General features: G+C 45.5%; 2 protein-coding genes across 2 annotated transcripts in view; one reads left to right on the forward strand and one right to left on the reverse strand.

Annotated features, from left to right (window-relative positions):
• The first annotated feature begins 565 nt into the window (after positions 1-565).
• LOC146190688 (adenosine deaminase-like) lies at positions 566-17991 on the forward strand. Its single transcript, XM_084601070.1, has 8 exons — positions 566-849; positions 5566-5627; positions 7288-7410; positions 8444-8673; positions 10644-10768; positions 13239-13486; positions 17580-17706; positions 17852-17991. Exons 1-8 carry the CDS (start codon positions 802-804, stop codon positions 17954-17956), a joined length of 1068 nt encoding a protein of 355 aa, XP_084457196.1. The 5' UTR covers positions 566-801; the 3' UTR covers positions 17957-17991.
• A 2035-nt stretch (positions 17992-20026) lies between these two features.
• The window catches only part of LOC146190689 (uncharacterized), a 31116-nt gene continuing 30858 nt past the window's right edge, over positions 20027-20284 (reverse strand). Inside the window, exon 8 of the mRNA XM_084599830.1 lies at positions 20027-20209. Coding sequence (XP_084455956.1) covers positions 20027-20209 — 183 coding nt within the window. The remainder of the gene's footprint in view (positions 20210-20284) is intronic.

Here is a 20284-nt window from a genome sequence, read left to right on the forward strand (position 1 = left end):
TTTCATTACAGAAAGCAAATCATTTCCACGTTCATTCAGCTCGTGCCCAGCAGACCAGTTACCAGGCAGATGGCGAAAACATATAATGGCGGTAGCGATCGCTTTGGAGGCGTTACTTTATCGCAGTTGCTCTACTTCAGCCCGCGAAGATTCACCAGCTGTAACGCGGTCATGCGTCAATCTCTGTGGTTTAATTTGTTCTTGAAATATATGTAATCGTTCGGGCTCTATATATCTGTTTGTTCAAACGCTTGCGACGTAATTTTTTTCAGGAGTGCCCGTTTTTATCTCTATGTCAGAAATGAGCAGCATTGTCGAGTTCATATCTCTTATTGATAACTTTCCGTCCCAGTGATAGCCGTTTTTCGATATGGCATTGGCCCCGTGCAGATGTTACGAGTAGAAGCAACGCTTTCGCGTTTGCGCAAGGCGAGAGCACGCGACTGCCTGACTGCCTCTCGTCACCCTCGTGTCGAGAGGAGAGGCTAGAGAAAGGGAAGGGCCGGGAGAACGTTTTCTCTCACCCACTCATATTGCCGCGAACTGCACAACGGGGCGGCGGTACTGGAAAGGGAAGCCAGTGCCGTGTGCACAGACTCCCGCGCCCTGCGCTTTTGTGCTTTCCGCTCCGCCCACCGAACAAGCAGCAGAGGCGGCGAGCGGGATACCGTTCGAAGCTCTCAAACGTCAAACCAGTAAAACTACTCGAGCCCGCCGCAACATTCCTTGCTTCATGCCGCTTTGTGAACCGATTTCGGCTTCCCGTTGTTGTGAAGGTAACGTCAGCAGCCGGCTTTCACGATGAGCTTTCTGAGGCATTTCGATCCGGCGAAGATTCCACGCACCAGGGTAAGTAGCGTTGTTTAAAATCCGCGTTCTGCGTTGTGCTGCTTGACACACGCCTCCTCTCGGTACACATCTCGCCTACTTTTCGAGTGTGTCCAGCGATCCTAGAGAAGTTGCTGCGGTTAGGTCGCTCACTCGCCGGGCTTCGTAACTTACCGGTGTACTTGTGAGGCTGCAAGCGATTTGAAAAGCGGGGCATCGCGTCGGCTGTTGTTGCCAGACTCAGTCCGTGTCCCCAAGCGCGTTGTCTGCTAGCCAAGCAGTCACTGATGGCGCTGTAAGCGTTGCTGCACCTCGTTTTTCCATTTCATGGCGGCGGCGAGGACTTCTTGGATGAAATTGTGAAATATGAGAAACCATGGAAATACGCGTGTCTGTTTTATTCCCTGCTATTCACCACACAATCCGCACGTTTTTGTTTGCAATTTTAAACACCGCAACTGTAAATGTACTTACATTATTTTGTAATCACACGTTGAAGGGTAGGCCTCAGTGTGAAGGACCCGTGTGCAGAAAAAAGGAAGACAGTTAAAGATCAACTCATGCGCCACCCTTTCAGCCTGTCTCGCTTTACCGTCGCAAACAGCTTCACTCATGCGAATGAGTCATAATCAAAAGCAGCCAGTGGTGGAGCTCGGGAAAACTACATAGAAACAGCGCCTAGCCACAACGATACATGCGTGTCGGTATACTATCGGATAGAACGTTAAGGAAAGGTGTTCAAGTGCAAAATGGTTCATGTATGTTAATTAGCGAATTAATTAGAGCCAGGTAAGTGTGTGATGGGGAGACAAGATGGCCGCCAGCCAACTTCTAGTTTCGGTTCTCAGTTTTAGGTCACGTGTCTCAGTGCAGAAATGCGAAATCCTGAGCGTTGTTGCTGCACACGGCACGTCACGCGCCCTTGTCGAACACACGCATCAATTGGTTTACAGTGAAAGCGTATTATTTTTTAAAGAACAGGAAAATGCGTTCAAGAGGTGTAACTTGAAATGCGGTAAAGCTAGCGTGTAATGGAAAAGGTAACTGCGCATTTTTTAAGGCGATAGCCTTTCTAGACACATAGAATGAAATCCGGTGCGCGCGATCTGTCAACAACTCCTGTTAGGATTCGTTTGATCTGTGCGAGATTTGTTCTTCTTTGCTAGCGTTCCTGCTACAGTAAACTGTTCCTGTGGTTGTTGTTGTGGCTGTAGGAAGAAGGAAAAGAAAATGCACGGGTCTGTTACTGGCTCTGTAGCTGAGCCATCTCCGCTGCTTCGTGCGGACAGAATAAAAAACATAGAAGAAAGAAAAAGAGGGAGAAAAAGACGCGCGGCGCAACAGCCGTCCACCACCGAAGCGGTGGCGGGTGCAATGACGGCCTACAACAGATAAACATTCGGTGGCTGGCTAGCCCCCGCCGCAAGCGGCGTTGACCTACCGTTCCATCTCCATAGGGCCAGGAACAGCCACCTTTCACCACCTCCCCCCCCCCCCCCCCCACACACACACACTTGTTCCTGGCATAGCCCCGCCGGGGTGGTGCAGTGGTAAGATGCCCGACTACTGTGCTGGAGTACCCGGGTTCGATCCCGACCTCGGCGGCTGCGTTTCGATGGAGGCGAAACGAAGAGGCGTCCGTGTGCTGTGCGATGTCAGCGCACGTTAAAGATCCCCAGGTGGTCGAAATTACTCCGTAGCCTTCCACTGCGGCTCCTCATTCTCTCTTTCCACTTTCACTCCCACCTTCCTCCCTTCCCTTACGGCGCGGTTGCGGTGTCCACAGAAAACAAGTGAGACAGTTACCGCGCCTTTCCCTTCCTATAAATAAATCAGTTTAAAATCAATCCCACACTTAACCAAGGAACACCACGCGACAGGAGCGATAGTGTACCGTTCAGACTCACACTTTCCTGCGCCTTTCCTTTCCTGTAAACCAATTATAATTATATGTAGCACTGCAGTGAACGCCGATAAGAGGCGAATTATAGGAAAGGAAGGGTAGGCTTTCGCCATTCTCCTCTCGACAGACATTTAAGAGATCCTCCAATATTTTCTGTTGGCTAATTTGTTAACTACGTAATTTTTATTGAATAATTTAAAGAGTCCTACATGTGTTTGAATTCATATTACGGGACCTAAAAAGCACTTAATTCGTGCGAGATGTCAGTCACGGGTATTGCTTACTAAAATTTATCAGGAAGTGAAACTGCTGCAATATGACATTCTATTGACTGTGTGATTGTTAGTTTTTTTTTTTTTTCAGAAATTTCTGAGACTTCTGTGCTTGTCGGGAAAGTAATGCCCCCAGAAACAATGCTGGACATGACAGTTATAAAGGCCTAAATCTTGCTTCAGCGACGATACCGCCTCGTTGCAGTGCTGGATTGCATTCGCACATACACCTATGCTTTAGATATATAGCATAATTAATATGCGCTTTCTCGTCTTTTTGAAGCATATAGATGCCTCTTCACAACAGTTGGAGTGGGATATGCAGTTATAAAATTTAGGCAGGCATCGTTGTATAAAACTGGTAGCCATGAATCTTAAATATACATACTGACTTTAGCTGTTAATTCTGATCGAGCTTACCTATAAATGTTGTTTGGGATCTGCTGTAAAATTTCGTTCGCGTACGCTTTATAGGCTTTTAGAAAGTAGTACACACTCCCCCCCCCCCCCCCCCCCCCAAAAAAAAAAAAAAAAAAAAAACTCTTGCGAGAAAAATGCTGCTAAAGCAACAGAAAAATCCTCCTTTTCTGCTCAACGTAATCACAGATAGGATAGGATAGATTTTAAGGTCGCTGTAATGTCCAAATGTAATATATTTTCTAAGAACTTAAGAAATAATAATAATAATAATAATAATAATTAAAGAGCACTGCAGAATCTGCATTGGAGCAATGCAAAAACACGGATGCTGCTGTTGGTTGCTTCTAGTTTCTTAATTCACTTCTTGTTTGGCATTTTAGTCTTTGGTACTTTCAAATTGTGCGCCAATCCCTTCCTATGCACTTTTTCGGCTCTACTTCCGGTTGCGTGACGTCACATCATCTACCTCACATTAATTCACTGCTTGTTTACCCATTTTAGTCTTTAGTACTTTCAAATTGCGCGCCAATTCCTTCATATGCCCTTTTTTCGGCTCCATTTCCGGTTGCGTGACGTCAGATCCTTGACGTTATATCCACTACGGTACCCCTTTCTCTCTTTCCGCTTTCACTCCCACCTTCCTGCCTTCTCTTACGGCGTGGTTCAGGTGTCCACAAAACAAGTGTGGCAGATACTACGCCTTTCCTTTCCTGTTAACAAGTTGTTCTTATTAATTACCTAATTAACTTATTGGCCTAAATATTTTTCCGGCAGCAACATTAGGTCATCGTCTATCGATTGACACCACTCATTAACCTCTACCACTTGTCAATTACTCACAACTTCTGCGGACACGGTCTCCGGACACGGCCTGCGGACACGGTCTGCGGATAGAAATCTGTGAACATAGCGAAGTAATGCTGTCTCATTAATAATAATAGTTGGTTCAAAGGGAAGGAAAGGCGCAGTATCTGCCACACTTGCTCTGTGGAAACCTGAACCGCGCCGTAAGGGAAGGGAGGAAGGTTGTGCTGAAAGCAGAAAAGAATGAAAGGGGTGCCGTAGTGGATGGCTCCGGAGTAATTTCGACCACCTGGAGATCTTTAACGTGCAGGTTGTAAAGCATCGATTTTTTTTTTTCTTTTTTTTTTCTTTTTTTTTTTACACAAGAAAAATGCAGCCAAGGTCTTAAAAAGTTCGTACAAGCTTTACCTATTTCCACTATAATTGTTGCGTTACTTCTGCAGTGTGTGAGCTTATCTCTAGTATAGGGAAAAACGTCTGCCGCAGAAAGCATGACAAGCATTCAGTCGGTGATCGATCGGCTTTCGAAAGAGTGTAAAACTGGTCATGCGTTCCACCGTGAAGACATGAAACCAGAAAAAAGCCTGTGGCGACAGAAGCGTTCGCTTTCTGGCCTCACGCCCACTAAGATACGGTCGTTATGGCCTGTAAAATTTCCACAAAAAGCCTACGCAGCGGCGTCGGTGGTCGTGATTTGGGAAATGTTGGCGGGAAGGAGGAAAACAACGGACTAAGTTGTTTGCATTCTGCCTGTTTTCCCTTACGCTGGCTTGTTTGAAACTAAATACTCTCAAGTTTGACGAATCTGGACATGTAAACATTTTAAAATAAGCGTTGTCTATTATGGACTCTGGTGTGATGCGTAAGTTTATGCACCTTCAGTTAATTCATTCGGTAGTCCTGTACCGCAAGGACACTGACGTCTTTTTTTTCCCCTTCTGAGTGTCTAATCCCCGCTTCATCAATCATGGATGTACGGGTGGAAGGGTAGCCTCCCCCCCCCCCCCCCCCACACACACACACCTAGAAGAAAAATGTTCGGTGGGAGAACAATGCGAAATTACATTTTATTCGTGCGGAGAAATCCATAAAAACAATGCGCAAATAGTACTGCCGCCTTTTCCAAGGGGAACCAATGAATCCGCCTCTGCACCTCCTCAATCATGGTTTTGGGAGGAGCTACATGCTGACGAGCTCTGCCCAGGGGAACAGCATTGGCTAGCAGAAAGAAAGGATGGACATAGGGAGTACAACTGAGGAGACTTCATTTTGAATCAGCAAATATCGTTTTCACCTACGGCTTGCGCCATTAATGTTATTTCGTACTTTTTCGCACAGGTGGAGCTGCACCTTCACCTGGATGGCTCCATTCGACTTGAGACAATTTGGGAGCTGGCGCAGTAAGTACGGCACATCGCAAGATAACTAGCTTGCATGGCCACTTCTTAAACAAAACTAGCTGTCTTTTGTGGCCTCCAGTTTCTCTTAAGACCATCTCGCACGTTAACGCTAATTGGTGTTCTTCGCCGTTTCCCGCCGTTAAATTTGTGTGTGTGTGTGTGTGTGTGTGTGTGTGTGTGTGTGTGTGTGTGTGTGTGTGTGTGTGTGTGTGTGTGTGTGTGTGTGTGTGTGTGTGTGTGTGTGTGTGTGTGTGTGTGTGTGTGTGTGTGTGTGTGTGTGTGTGTGTGTGTGTGTGTGTGTGTGTGTGTGTGTGTGTGTGTGTGTGTGTGTGTGTGTGTGTGTGTGTGTGTGTGTGTGTGTGTGTGTGTGTGTGTGTGTGTGTGTGTGTGTGTGTGTGTGTGTGTGTGTGTGTGTGTGTGTGTGTGTGTGTGTGTGTGTGTGTGTGTGTGTGTGTGTGTGTGTGTGTGTGTGTGTGTGTGTGTGTGTGTGTGTGTGTGTGTGTGTGTGTGTGTGTGTGTGTGTGTGTGTGTGTGTGTGTGTGTGTGTGTGTGTGTGTGTGTGTGTGTGTGTGTGTGTGTGTGTGTGTGTGTGTGTGTGTGTGTGTGTGTGTGTGTGTGTGTGTGTGTGTGTGTGTGTGTGTGTGTGTGTGTGTGTGTGTGTGTGTGTGTGTGTGTTTCACGAAGTAAGGGATTTAGTGGCCACACTTCATATTGTGATGTTCGCAGTAAGATGCGTTGGGCAAATTTTCTATTAACATTTGTGTTGGAAAAAAAAGTGGAAATGCACTCTGGTGTGACAATATCTTGGCGTCTCTGTATGGGCCTTCTGTGGTCGCTCAGACAATAATTAAACGTTCACTAGATACTTTATTGAGTATTACTTGTTGTTGCTGTCGGCGATGCGGCGTGTGGTTTCCTTGTCTGCTTCTCGGCTGACAGAATACCTAACCTGCAGATTTAGACAATTGTTAAAGTAGCCTGATGCATAGTTAAATGCCCTACGAAACCGGAACTTCAGGTGCCCGAGGTCAACATATACGCCGAGGGTAATAACCGTCCATGTAAACGTAGCTCTAGCAACCACGATGCGTCTAGCTGCTCTCACGCGCCGCTCTTTAAGTAAATATTTGCGGTAAATCAAGGAGGAATGGTACTATCACTAACATTTTGTTCATATCTGCATGCGGTGCACTTTGATTAGAAAGCAAAAAAAAAAAAATCATTGAACTTTACATTGCTGTAGTTTACTGTAATGTTGCTGAATAGTCACTTGAACTTTGGTACACTACTCGAAGATGTTCCCGTGAATGTGTGGCTCACTAAAATCTAACTTTTTTTTTTCTACGGCTAACGCTGCTCGAGTGACTTAAATATCCGTTCTCTATATTGAGCGCTACATTACAAAATCAGCCTGATTGGTCAAGCTCTGATCTTAGCAGGGACGACGAATTATTTGGTAGTCGGGCACAACACGAGGGGTACGTAAGAAAGCAGAGACAGCGCGCTGCAGAATGCCTCATTCGCAGTTAAGGGGCAAACTACGCATTGCATAAAACTGCATTCTTCTGCAATACATCAGTTTCGTGGGTCGGCAATGCACTGCATTAAGCTTGCCTCAGTAACTAATTTTATCTTCGTCTTTTTTTTTTTTTTTTTGAAGCAAGAAGCATATTGATCTTGGCTGCTCTTCAATCGCTGCTCTTCGGTGGCGTCTTCAGAAAGTGGAGTCATCGTCTCTGGAGGATTTCCTGAGCCGCTTTGCGATATTCATGCCCACTGTCGTGTGAGTAGAACACTCTTGCCCCATGTGTCCAGAAATATATTTCATACCAACGTCCCACTTCGGTGGTACTGCTTTAGCTCCATGTTATGCGCTTACGGCTACGAAGTCTGTGAGCCCAAGCTTATTCGGCAGCTTTTTATTGCACGGAACTTAGTCGTTTAGTATTTTCCTAAGCTGTGCAAGCGTTGCAGTTCACTTAAGTTCAAATTATCTTTAAAGATGTAAGCATCAGCTTATAGGCAGCTGCCTGCAGGCCTTACCGTTCTCCTTTTCCTGTCTTCCGTAAATCCTGATCAAGGTGAACGGCGAGAGGAGAATGGAAACGAAAAGTGCGAGTATAAGAATGGAAAGAGTGTAAATAAAGCGCTTCGGAATGTTTCCTCTGAGAGCCTCACAGAGATATCGAAGGCTAGGGCCAGTAGGCTAGCTGGAGGTAACGATGGTCTCGTTATCCCAAATCGGATGCAATGTGGCTCCTTTAAACTGCTAAGTAAACAAAGACAAATTGTATAAACTACCCAAGAAAGCGGTGCGCCTTGTGGCAAACGAGCCCTACGACGCCCATACCGAATCCTTTTTCCAAATAACCAAACCTTTTACCCATAACTGCTTCATATGAGACTGTGCTGTTAAAACGCTATCAAGAATCACTTAAACGGAATGATACGTTCCTCCAGTGCCTTGCAGGTCTGAATGTGAATGAACTCGTCCGGTCGTAGCAAATGCATGCGCAGCGGCGGGTGCCAAGAGGCCGCACAAACTATGGGTATCAGATATTATCCTTTAAACTGCCAGCTCTGTTAGGTTCTTTTTCATTAGGCATTGTATAAATATTACAAGTATTTTCAATATTCCTTTTAATATCTGTATCAGAAATGATCCTCTATAATTATCATGCGCGAATGTGTCATAATCTTACGTACATGATATGCTATGTTCCTTGTAATGGCGCGCCGACTGCGTCTAGCCAGTACGGTTTTTTGCCTGTGTATTCTCAGTATTCGCAATGCTTAAAATTCATTCAATTTTGCAGAGGAGATTTGGAGGCGATCGAACGGATTTCGTATGAGCTCTGCGAAGACCAGGCAAGAGAGGGCGTCGCCTATTTTGAAACGCGCTTCTCGCCTCAGCTGATGGCATCAGAGGAGAAAGGTGTGACGCCGTCGCTGGTGGTGGAAGCAGTGAGCCGTGGCTTGGAGAAGGGGCAGAGAGAATTCAAGGTTAAGGCTCGGTCCATAGTGACCTCCGTCTGGGGAAAAAATGGTAGGTAATATTAGTCGGTCCTTTATCGTTAAGAACAGATTTACAACGTTTTCTATTAAATTTATTGTCGCGCACCCCAAACTTTGCTCCAGCTCACCCCCCCCCCCCCTCCCCCCCTCCCCCCCTCACACACACAAAATGACCACGGCCAAATTAGGTCAAAATTGATATCCAGGTATAATGTGTCGCGCCCAGCTTGATCGAAGTTGGCCGAGGTTATCCTCAGAATTTGGCGTGGGTCAACATATGATTGATCGCGACCGAATTGGACCGAAATCCATATCATTGTGTAAGAGGCCACGAATCATGCGCACCCATATTGGGTCTTCTTGCTTGGGACCGCCCACAAAATTTCACGCGAGTGACTCGAAAGTTGACCAACATAATTCATCGGGTGGAGGGTGCATACACAAAAGTTACCGAAGTAACCACATTATATGCATCTGATTTTTTCCTTATTTCTTCGTTTCTTATAGTAATGTCTTTAAGCAATGTGTTGTTGTTGTGGCTGTAGGAAGAAGGAAAAGAAAATGCATGGGCCTGCAACTGGCTCTGTAGCTGAACCACCTCCGCTGCCTCGTGCAGACAGAAGAGAAAATTAAGAAAGAAAAGGAAACGTTCTAGCCTCTGTACCGCAATACAGCCGTCGTCCACCACCGAAGCGGTGGCGGGTGCAATGACGGCTTACAACAGATAAAAATTCAGTGGCAGGCTAGCTCCGCCGCAAGCGGCGGTGATCTACCTGTCCCAGCCCCATCAGGGAAGCTACGTGTAAACGCATCGCCGTGGTATATAGCGTTAAGAAACGCCCAACTCAAGCATTTCCGTGTTTATTCGTTCCGATTCGTTCCATTCACTTCACCTAGAAATCGGAATCCCGAGAATTTGAGAAAAATACCTTGCGACCAAGCGTTCGTGCTACGTAATTGCTGCCTTTTCAAACGCGCACTAAATGTGTGCTATAGTTTCCGGAACACGCGGAGGGTTTCCAATATCTACGTGTGTTCGTTTGGCGGTCATTTTTCATTCTTCTTTACTATGCAGCGGTAGATTAATCGGCTCTATAGCTTACTGTCCAAACTCAGCTTTGGAGTTCAGAGGAACCAGAAACGATAATATTTTTCAACTCAGTTCTCACTGCCGTGCCTCTCCATGATCTGCGAGCATGCAATGCTCACGTTTTCTGGGTTCCGACCTTTTACTCGACGAAGGCAATTACCAGGCGGGAATATCGCACATGGAAACATTTATATGTGGTGTTCCTCGACGCCACTTCGGTTTAAAAGCGGTGGTTTGTTCGTGGGATGTGCTTAGGCCGAATTATAGCATCTATATGCTCCGACATGGTGGTGCAGGGGTTACGGCGCTCGACTACTGTGCCCATGGATGTGGGATTGAATCCGGGCCGCGGTGGCCGCTTTTCGATGGAGGCGAAAAGCTAGACGCCCGAGAGCTGCGCGTTTTCAGTGCACGTTAAAGAACCCCAGGTGGCCGAAATTTCCGGAGCCTTCCACTACGGCGTCTTTCATAGCCTGAGTCGCTTTGGGACGTTAAACCCTACAAACCAAACCAACATCTATATTCTGGTGCACCGAGTTACCCAAACAGGCGTCACTCGACTGGCGCACAGATCTGTGAGGTGTAAAACGCGGGGGCAAGTTATCACATGGGGAAAGAAAAGTCTTGACAAGCCTGCACTGTTAGTAAATGTTAGAAATGTGCTAAGAATTTGTGGCAGATAGCAGGCGGTGTTAGGGTTAATGTAATGCCCTTATTTGTTTTTATGTGAGAACGTATTTACAAAAGCTCTTACAAAAAAAGGACAACCAGCCATCTCCGCTTTTTGGCGTTTTTGCGGCGTCTTCTGAGTTATATTTTAGAGCCTCCTTCCCTGTTCCATCATTAGAGCTTAAAGTAGACACTGGATCGAGACTAATGATATAACGCTAGTGTCCTTATCAATGTTTCAGATTGGACGGTCGAGTGCTTGAAACTTTGCGAGCAGCATCAAAGCATTGGTGTTGTTGGAATCGACATTGCCAAGGATGAAGTGCACACACCAGGCTACACGGCTGTTGAAGCTCAAGTTTTCCAGGTACATCTCCAGCATTACTTTCTTCGCCTTTATTGCAAGTGGCATGCATGGTGCTGTTTTGTCTGAAACTTCTTCGCTCCAGAGTCTGTTTACTTCGTTTGTCTCCGCCGGAGACGAACAGAGAAGGGGAGAAAAGGCGTTAAAAAAAAAAACCTTTTTTTTTTTTTTTTGGGGGGGGGGGGGGGGGGGGGGGAATTGCCCCTGGTTGTTTAAATTGTACGTTCCTGCAGTCTGTTTACCACCCGTAGTGCGTTTAGGATTAGGTGCGATAGCAAGCAGTGACTGCCGTTGGGCAAAGCATCTGAAATGGGACGGACCACTGCTATCTAAGTCGAAAGATGGGTCACAGTAAAAAAGCTCTTACCAAATATGGCTTATCTGTTTTTTCAACGGCAAGCAGACTGAATCCATGCATTGGCTCCAGCATTGTGCAGCTGAGAAGTCTACTTTGAATGACCAATTCAATTTTCAAGAGGCATTTTTCGGGAGTGGTTTCAGCGGAAAAAGAAATGAAAGTTGCGTTTACAAGCGCTGCATATCCTTTGGCGTCAGTTTAATATAATTCAACAGCCCATTTTGAACTCCTGTGGTCAGGCATGTGAAGATCATTGGGATTACCATGGATGAAACAATGACAATACCATACATGATAGCAGTTTCAAGTGCATGGATGAGAAGTTCTTACTGTAACAGCATCCCTTTGGTGGCTTTCGAACCTGTGCTCACCAAAATGATACTCGTTGAGGGCGCAAACATCGTCGCACTGGCTTGTGACCCATCTACAGCACTGCTTCTATTCTCCGCATCCTCTTTGAAAGGTGGCACGCCAGCCGGCTAAGCTAATCATATCGAGCACCGAACGTGCAGCTTATGGTGGAGAACGCTTGTCTGGCTTGTTTCTGTGCATCTGGCTTGGACGAAGACACGCAGCGGAGCAAATTCCGGCGTGTCAGAAGAGGCGTCGTAGTGGAACAGACTTGTAAGGAATACCTTCTTTGACGGTCGCTCAAAAATTAGTGCACACTAATAATCAGCACTTCTCCCGTCTTAATCATATTAGAGCGCGCCTGTCGTAGGTTTCTGCAGCGACGTCGGAATGACGTGTTAAGCATGGGGCAGTTGCCATGGGAACCACACAGAGGGTGACTCCGTGGAGGAAGTTGGCCGGAAGATGTCTGCTATGTTTGGAATAAAATTTTATTGCTTTGTATTGTATATAAGCGTGGCAAAGTACATCTGGCCCTGTTCTCGTACCTCGATGAACGAGGCAATAAATGCCCGGTTAAGCACGCATCGTTGTAAGCTGCTCTTGAAATCAGTCGCGTTATCTCAGCAGCAATCATCAAAGGAACATTTGTCAAGATCATTGCAAGTGAGGGATTTATCTGAAATGTTTCCTTTCCTTCGCTGCCTAGCCGATAGGCTGAGCTATTAACAACGACGGTGCAGCATGCCGTCTTCGGGAGCATGCGAATAATGACCAGGCTTGGTCGATAACTATGCTATTTGGCCCCACTGTTTTCAGTCTGTGGCGCTACTATTTAGCAGCGCAGCACTGTTTATGTTGCAGAACTAGTAAGAAAAGTATCCGTCTCGCTTTCGGTAACCTCACTACAGCAACGAGTTTGCATGAATGTGGCGTACGTAGGAGCCTATATTCTTAAGAAAATAAGTCTCGCAGCTAGAGCACTGCTGCTGTTTCAAAGCTTCGGATGACGAGGACTAATCTTCGTACAATCTAGAGTTTTTGAATAGCTTTTCGAGGTTGGCATTACAACGTAGTTGCGAAAGTTTAAAGGTAAAAATGTCCTTGTCACTCTGTGCAACCTCATTGTCCCGCTGCGGTGGCTCAGTAGTTAGGGCTCTCGAGGGCTGAACCCAAGGATGAGGGTCGAATCCCGGCCACATTTCGATGGAGTCGAACAGCAAGGTGCCCATGTGCTGTGCGATGTGTGTGCACGTTAAAGAACCTCAGGTTGTAGAAAATTTCCGGAGCCCTCCACTACGACGTCTCTCATAGCCTGAATCGCTCTGGGACGTTATACCCCTCAGACCAAATCAAACCAACTCTGCCACCTCCTCGCAACAACTTGGCAGGTGGGTCGCAAACTGGCCCAGATGATTAAGAAAATCATGTCTTTATATCGTTGGTAACTTTATATTGTTTTCTGTTAAATGCCAACATGAAAATGGAGGCACCATTTCGGGCAGGAAAAGCTCTTTTCCAGTTTCATTTCCAGTCGGAGGGGCGAGGGATGACATTTTCATTTTGACGTTTTCGTGGCAATGGAAAAATTCCAATCGGGGGCGTGCTGGAAGTATGGATCTTCGAACTGGAACTGAGAAATATTCCGCCTGTATACGATTTGCAGAATCCAGCTGGTTTCATAATTATTACTTGTATTGTCGGGGCGCTTCTTAGCGAATACACTTTTTATTTTAATTCTTGGCCACGTGACTTCCTTCGTAGAGAGCGAAACAGCTTGGTATTCCAAGGACGGCACATGCCGGTGAGAGCGGTGCGTACACGACCGTGCGAGAGGCCATTGTAGACCTGAACTGCGACCGTGTGGGACATGGCTACCGCATCTTCGGAGATCCGACGGGCGAGACGTACCGCTTGGCACGAGAGCAGAACATCCATTTCGAAGTGTGCCCTTACTCTAGCGTCCTTACCGGCGGCTGTACCTTGGACACCCGACGACATTCCATAGTTAGGTGAGTAGCTCACGGCTGGTAGGGTAGTTAATGGTTATCTGCACTTACCTGAAAGTTGCAGTTTTAAGTAGAGCTACACATTAAACAGTACTATGAATAGCGGAAAGACCTTCAAATAACATCAATATGACGGTTTTTTTTTAAAGCTTCGGTCCTATATTGGCCTCGAATATGATGCCAAAATGAAAACATAATTTAGAAATCATTTCGTGAACAGAAATTAGGAGTTCTATGATCTCTTTATTATAGCAGAAAACGTTTATTCTCTTTATAATTTCGGTATCATATCTTGAAGTGTGGCTTTGACAGCCTGAAAAGTGCCATCAAAATCGTGAGCGCCTTCCGATTGCTCAAAGAATATCTATCCTGAGCCTGCTTTTAGGAGTGCGATACGCTGTATGCTTTATTCTACGATTTCCTGGCTGTCGAGTGGAACCTATACCATCCTCTGGCAGATGCATAGGCAAATATCGATGGCACTTCTAAATCATGATTCGAAACTGGTTCACATCTATGACTTCGACATTGTATTAGCCGAGTGTACGATAGCCAAAGAGGCGGTCGTTCACACAATTTCGGCGTGTGAGCATTTCTTACGCCCACTGTACCTCCCGCTTCATCGCCCGTGAATATCATTACGCAGCATGCAGGCGGCGTTCGGTTCTAGGCTGCCTATAGCGTATGATAACCGAGTCAAGCTCTTGAATTTACACTTAAAGGGCAACTCCGGGGGTTTTTCGACATTCGAATATTGTAGTGAAACTTTTACCACAGGTTCTTCTCTCCGTCCTGACGCATTCTACAAAATTTGGGTGCCGTACGATAATTCGTTCACGCGCAATACGGCTTTAAAATAAGCCGTTTTCATGGCTTAAGTTGAGAGTATTTCTGCGGGCAACACTGATTTTCTGACGTCACAAACAGTATACAGGCGTTAATGTCTACTTCCCGCGTGATTATGAAATTGTGAGGTTTATATTGAACATACCTCAGACATTTTATGCAGTGCGTCATGATTTCCATACTTTATTTTCACCATCCAACGCACGTACGAGTGTTTTTCTAATACTGAGTGTGACGTCACCATTTCGTCAAATGTGACGTCGTTTCTGGCCGTGAAATCAGTTTCGGTTTCGATTTGATGTTTTTCTTTTTTAAAAATACTTCTAATTGGAATTTTGGAAAACGGTTTTTTGTGTTGGAGTCAGGACGTGCCGAGGAATGTAATTCAATTAAAAACACAAAATGATGAAAAAAACACCGGGAACGTAGCACAAATTCATCCCATGAAAGGAGTCTTTAACAGGGATTATTAATGTTGTAAACCACTCGCACATCGCGTACCTATTCTCGAATGCCATTGTATTCGCTGTTGTTTACTGTCTAGATATTCAAAATTAGACAGCATGCTCACCCAGACTCCTCAGTCAGACATCGCCGTTGCATATGTCACATCCACGTACGAAATTTTAAGATCAAGAATGGATGGCAGGCATTCTGTATACCCTGATTATTTCTAGCGGGCAATGTTGCTGCCACATAAATAAGCCGCACATACTTTTTGCTTTCAGCAGCCATATTTACCTTTTAAAGCTTTAATTGGACTTCATTCGCTGTGATCTTAGATACTCTTTTTTCAAGTACTTACATATCTGTACTGTTCGTTATGGCCATTGTTCAAAAGGATACATGAAATGGTACTTATAAAGTGTTTTCGGGTATATCGAGGCAATCGTGATGCCTCTTTGGCATTGCTCTCGCGATTGCACCGTATGGCTGGACAACTAGTTGGAACAATACGCCTTTAGTATACCTCGTATCCCTTTTGTTACTGCTGCTATGGTGCCAGGAGTCCACTAGCGTCCAGTAAGTGCGCGATCATTTGTCCAGCCGTGGCAGCTTGCGTGCAACTGAGGAACCTGGCTCCACCTGAAACCGTGAAGATGATATACGCACACTGACGGAGCGCAGAGTCTTTGCAGTCAGGCAATGTCAACATGGTACAGGGTATGCAGAAGGTGTCTGCTAAGGGTGTTTTGCATAGAGCGTTTACCCATGGCCTCCGAACGTGCACGCGGAAGTGATCTCGGAGGCCATGGTTTACCAGGAGCAGTTCACACTTTCCCGACAGGCGGCGCCACTAGACCAGCCTCCATTCTTGGACTTTGAAACTGCCGTAAACAGCACTGGTGTGCAGTGCTAACTGCCGCTGCTCGGCTTGCGCACGAATGCCGACTGACTTTTAAAAACCACAACTTTAGTGCGAATGTCTTTTGTACTGCTGACGAAATCTGCGGGGAAGTCGAGCTAATATTCCTAAGTTCTATTGACGGAAAAAAGACGACGCTTTTTACACATGGTGCACATCATGGCCAATACCCCTGCTTTTCTTTTTTTTTTGTTTTTTTTTTTGTGGGGCGCATCACGAGTTCGCGCTACTTTCTGGGAGGACGTAACGTCCGTGATTTGTATGGGGGAAAACATCATAAAGCCAACACGCCAGCTTATTTTAGTGCCGACAGCAGCTGCGAAAATGCGAGAACGATCTTGATGTTTTCTCAGCAGTTATATATTGCATCGTTGTACTGCTACCGTGTTATTTTCTCAGGGTATTAAAGGTATCTTGGTTTCTGCTATTAATGTCGAGGTGTTCTTGATGAATTCATTGCGCAGAGTGGGAAGGTCAGTGTGCACATCTGTGATCTAGCTCACTTTATATAAGAAATGACGCGATATCTATAATAATACTGAAACTTTCTAGAACTAATGCACGGCGCATTGGGGAAATATACCACCATAGGATTTTGAACATTTCCGCTTATTCAGTCTCGTTCTATTGCTGAAATGCGATACAGTTTGGGATCTTACTTTTGCCAGAACGCAGGCGAACGCTGCTAAACGCCTGATGCAGCCCTTGTGCAAAGGGCATAGTCTTCCTTTGAATCCAGAGAGATAACGGGTGGTAAAATAATATCTGACAACTGCTGAGGTAACACGCGCGCATCCGCATTCAGTTGTAAATGTTTCGTACCGTGCTGCACGTTGAACACTATTAATACGTCTTAATCACAGTGGTCTGAGCGCATTTTAATTTTTTAGGTAAGAATATGGAGGTCTGGAAAGAAAGATTTCAGGCGATACTCCGATTGTTACGTATACTTTTTTTTTGTCAGTAAATTATGTCTTTAAGGAGGCGTGGATAGGAATGCGCAAGCGGCTGGCGGGTTTTGTAGACACGTTCGAGCAAATGCAGGTAGTCAGAAGGGCACGAGTAAATGAACAAGGTAATTAAATCAAATATGCATTTGACAGTAACACCACATACTCTGTGCATTCACACGAAGTTCTTTTGTGATCTGCCACCTCGTTGTTCCTAGCGAAAAAGGGAATAGCGCCTTGCAGCCGAAAGCCAGCGCGCCGGCAGCCGTCGAACCGTAAGGCCCGACGGCCGGGGATGGCAGAATAATCAGATGAAAAATATAAAGAGCACTACAGAATCTGCGCTGAAGTAATGCGAAAGTGCACTCACAACGTCTTCGGTTAGTCACTCTTGAGTCACAGCGAGTAGGGGCATGCACAACTTGAAATCTGAACCGAAGAGGGCGCTAACAATCCGAACAAAATTTTTTAACGAAGTAGCCATGCAACAGAAAATAAATCTGCACAGAAACCGTTAAGTCAACACCGATCGGTTATGACGCTGTATGAATTCACAGACGCAGTAGTGATTACTACGAACTGGATGTTCAGTGAAACTGCAGCACAGTCCCTAATAAGAGAGCTGCTTCCTCTACTGGGGCTACTGGCTTATGTCAGAGGTGCTACTGGTATTTAACCACTCAGGCGACGTGTATAGAGAGCTTCATAGGCCTCTTGATCAAGTTGAGGCTCATAGTCATGCAGATCCATCCGAAGATACTAGGGGGGCCCAGTATCTTACAACAAATTGACAGATGGCGTTCATTGTAATCTATAGCGCTCTTAAATGACCGTGTTTAATAGCACTGGGCTGTACGGACATAAGTGTTCTCCAGCAGATTTCTTTGTTTACATACCACGGGTTCCTTGTGATTTTATCTGCACATCTTTCAAGGTTTGCCGAAGACAACGTTAACTTCTCAATCAGCAAAGATGACAGCACTATTACGGGAAGCACTTTGGATGATGAGTACGCCTTCCTCAAGCATCTCGGCCTGACCGAAGCCCATCTTGTCAGAGCGGTGGGTGGCTTTTCACTGTCATTGACGCAAGCGGTAAATTGGATGATCACTAATAATATGTCACTTACAACACCCCTGTCTGTGTTCGTCAGTGTAATCATGTATGCCAAAATTGAAAAGGTCTTTTTTTTTTTTTTTTAATCAGAATATAAATGCTGCTCGCTCCTGTTTTCTGCCGCAAGGGGAAAAGGAAGATCTGCTTCAGCATCTGTACAAGGAATATGGAGTCTCGTCGAAGGCAACAAGCTGAACGGAATAAACGCTTTTGTGTACTTTCGCTACTTATTTTTTGTTCCTGGGTATGTGCGCAGTACACATCGAAAGAAGAGATGTAAGATACTACTCGTCAAGTTATATAGTTTATTGTAGATTATGTTAATTTCCTGCACTGCTTCTGACTTAAAGAGCTAGCTGATATCATTGTGCTTTGTTTCCAAAGTTGACAATGGAATAAAACCAGCAGAATGAATACATGTGTTGCTTGTGGCAAGGATACGAAACATCTGTAGTAAATACAAGAGCACAGGCACAATTTGAAGCTTAATTAACAGTGCACAAAATAACTTTCGAATGGGTTTACTTGCGCATGAAAATGTGAAGACAATGCCATCAAAAGAAGCAGTTCCAGCTTGCAGATATCTTGTAAGCTGTTTGAGAAGCGCTGAAAACTTTGTTAAATGTTGAAGTGTTTGTGTCTGTGTTTTTTTAAGACAATCCAAAGGGGCTAACCACACTCGGAGGATGCCAAGTTTGCACTCGGCTTGCGTAGTACCTGGCTTGAGGATAGCAGTAGGCCAAGAGAAACATGCTGAGTGACCTTTATTCGACAATATTTCATCCCTGGTTCCTTGTGAAGTCTGGCTAGCTATTTGGACCTCACGAAGGACGCAGTCTTTGCAACACAGATCGCACATGCGGCGTCAGCCCATGCTTATGCGGTGAGTCTTGTCCATACATTGATCGACGTGTATTCCGTTTTAGAAAAAACAAAACAAAAAAACGATGCTTTCCTTGTTTCTTCCAACTCTTACACAACAAAATACACGTTATGTTAATGTTTTCTGCCCGCTCACTTGACATCTACTATTAAGAGTAGTTGTCATGCACCTTTATAATCACAGTATGAGTGGAACGTTATTTTGCCCGAGAAAGACCATTTTTTTTTCTGACAAAAACATCACAAGGTGCACAAGGATTAATAGACTGATGCAGTTCGCTTTTTGAGCACTTTGGACTGACTAACCTGACCATACTGTACAAATTGCGTCCTTGTGAGCACCTTGATACCTACTTATTACATATCTCTACAGTTGCAGAGGGGCAATGCGTAAGTGTACCGAAAGCATTGTTATCAGAACAGCATGCTAGGCACTTCTGCTATGTTTGCGATATGGCTCAGGGAAAACGATAATAGGGTGCTCTGAGCTATGTCGTTGTCAGATGTTTGTTTCGCTGACGGGCAGTGGTTTGCCTTACCGATTAGATACGATGCCCTTTCGCAAGTGTGGAACGTGCAGTTTTCCTCGTTGTATAAAGTTTGAAAAACTGTTTCACACCTAGATCCTTAATAGCAACGAACAAATAAGAGAAATCACGTATCAAAATTGTTCTCGTCCTATGGTCCTCTTGTGGCAACGGTCTGGCCCTTGAGCGCGCGCACTTGTGCACAGTTCACGCATTGGAAGTCCACACACGAACACCCAGCCGTCCAGAAGCAAGCTTCCATTCACACTAGTCATCCTCTTCCGATTCCTGCGGAAAAGGAAAGGTCCTGCACAAGCTCGCATCAAATAGCCAACAGGACGCTGTTCATCAATCGCAAATAATTTAAGCGGTGAAGTTGTTAGCCGGGCAGCTTCGGCCAGCCAAGTAAGTGTTACATATTTTATGCGATGCAACGAAATTGAATTACCAGAACAAAGCGCACAGCGTTGTTTCCAAACAGTTACTGGCTTTTGAAGTAGCTGCACTGGACATTATTATAAGGGTCTGTGCGTCTAGTGAAATAAGTTGTCTCTTGGTTCTGGTCATCAGAAATTTTAATGACCTAATTGCTCTTCAGCCGAAAGGTATAGCGTGTTTGTGATTATGATCATTTCAGGGTTCGTATTTGAGATTGTTATTATTACAGTGGAGCCTTAAAGCTCCCTGTAGTACGCAATGTGCATCGTGTCTGTAAAATCTTACTATGGATGGTTTGGTCAACAACCCACGTGTCTTGCGGCTGAAGGTTTAACTTTAGTGCTTTATAGGACAGCCTGTGCTAGTCTTGTCAGCGAGCCATTGCACAGTTTAATGACCGCGGCCGAACCTCGTTGTGTCAGATGATCATCCGCTGCACGTCGTCCCGGGAAAGATATCTCGTCACGTTCCTTTTGTCAGAGGTTGTCACGCAACTGCTTCTGCCGCTCCCGGCGCTTGGAAGGAATGTGACAATGCGGTGACCAGGTCCTCCGGACGCGCTGCGGGCGATGCGAGTATGCTCCGGGGGTAGGTACTCCTCCTGTTGACCACATGAAAAGACGGATAATATTGTGATATTAAGGCGCAGGCATCATTCCTTCTGTCCTATCCAGTC

The sequence above is a fragment of the Amblyomma maculatum genome, chromosome 4 (assembly GCF_055883805.1).
Source record: "Amblyomma maculatum isolate TAMU_Amacu chromosome 4, ASM5588380v1, whole genome shotgun sequence".
NCBI classification, from domain to species: Eukaryota; Metazoa; Arthropoda; class Arachnida; order Ixodida; family Ixodidae; genus Amblyomma; species Amblyomma maculatum.

Excerpts from the sequence above, each read along its gene's own strand:
- LOC146190688 (XM_084601070.1), top strand. The coding sequence starts at position 802 with ATGAGCTTTCTGAGGCATTTCGATCCGGCGAAGATTCCACGCACCAGG. Across the intron at positions 7,411-8,443 it reads ATATTCATGCCCACTGTCGT|AGGAGATTTGGAGGCGATCG; the intron begins GTGAGTAGAACA and ends TCAATTTTGCAG. Across the intron at positions 8,674-10,643 it reads CTCCGTCTGGGGAAAAAATG|ATTGGACGGTCGAGTGCTTG; the intron begins GTAGGTAATATT and ends TCAATGTTTCAG.